At 69.1% G+C, this 611-nt stretch overlaps 1 protein-coding gene across 1 annotated transcript in view; it reads left to right on the top strand.

The window, feature by feature from the left end:
• The first annotated feature begins 6 nt into the window (after positions 1 to 6).
• Positions 7 to 611, top strand: part of ZDHHC20 (zinc finger DHHC-type containing 20) — an 81,584-nt gene continuing 80,979 nt past the window's right edge. The window contains exon 1 of the mRNA XM_019524264.1: positions 7 to 162. Coding sequence (XP_019379809.1) covers positions 45 to 162 — 118 coding nt within the window. The 5' untranslated portion in view covers positions 7 to 44. The remainder of the gene's footprint in view (positions 163 to 611) is intronic.

The following is a 611-nucleotide window of genomic DNA, read 5'->3' as shown; positions in this document are numbered from 1 at the left end:
GCAGCGCCGGCGCCGATGCCTCCTGCAGGGGCCGGGCAGGGAAGATGGCGCCGTCCCACGTCCTCAAGTGCTGCCAGCGCGTGCTGGCCTGGGTGCCCGTGGCCTTCATCGCCCTGGTCGTGGCCTGGTCCTACTACGCCTACGTGGTGGAGCTGTGCGTGTGTGAGTGCCCGGCCGGCGGCTTCTCGGGCGGGGGGAGACGGAGCTGGGCGCCTGCGGTCCCCGGAGACCGGCGGGTCTGAACCGTTCACTGCCGGCTAAACGCACCGAGTCTGGACCCCCCCTCCCACTTCGCGCCAACTGCCCAAACCACGGGCCCCGCAGGGTTGGGCCGCGTCCCCGTGCCCCTGCGGGGCTGAATTGGGGCCAGGTCAAGCCCCTTCCTCCCTGGATTGGGACTAGGCCCCCCCCACCCCTGTGGGACTGTGTCGAGCCCCGTCCATTGCCTGCCGTCTACTTCTGCACCTGCCCTGGGTGCCACCCGGCAGATCGGGCCCACCAGGGGGATCGCCCATCTAGGGCCATACCTCTTCTTGCCTCATGGCAAGGAGGAGACACCCCCAAATAGTGGACTTGAAGATGCAGCATGCGGTGCAAGCCCCGTAGTCTGC

Source organism: Gavialis gangeticus, unplaced genomic scaffold (assembly GCF_001723915.1).
Source record: "Gavialis gangeticus isolate Ggan-Ray unplaced genomic scaffold, GavGan_comp1, whole genome shotgun sequence".
Classification (NCBI taxonomy): domain Eukaryota; kingdom Metazoa; phylum Chordata; order Crocodylia; family Gavialidae; genus Gavialis; species Gavialis gangeticus.
The sequence above is the reverse complement of the archived record's forward strand: the minus strand, read 5'-3'. Positions and strand labels throughout refer to the sequence as shown.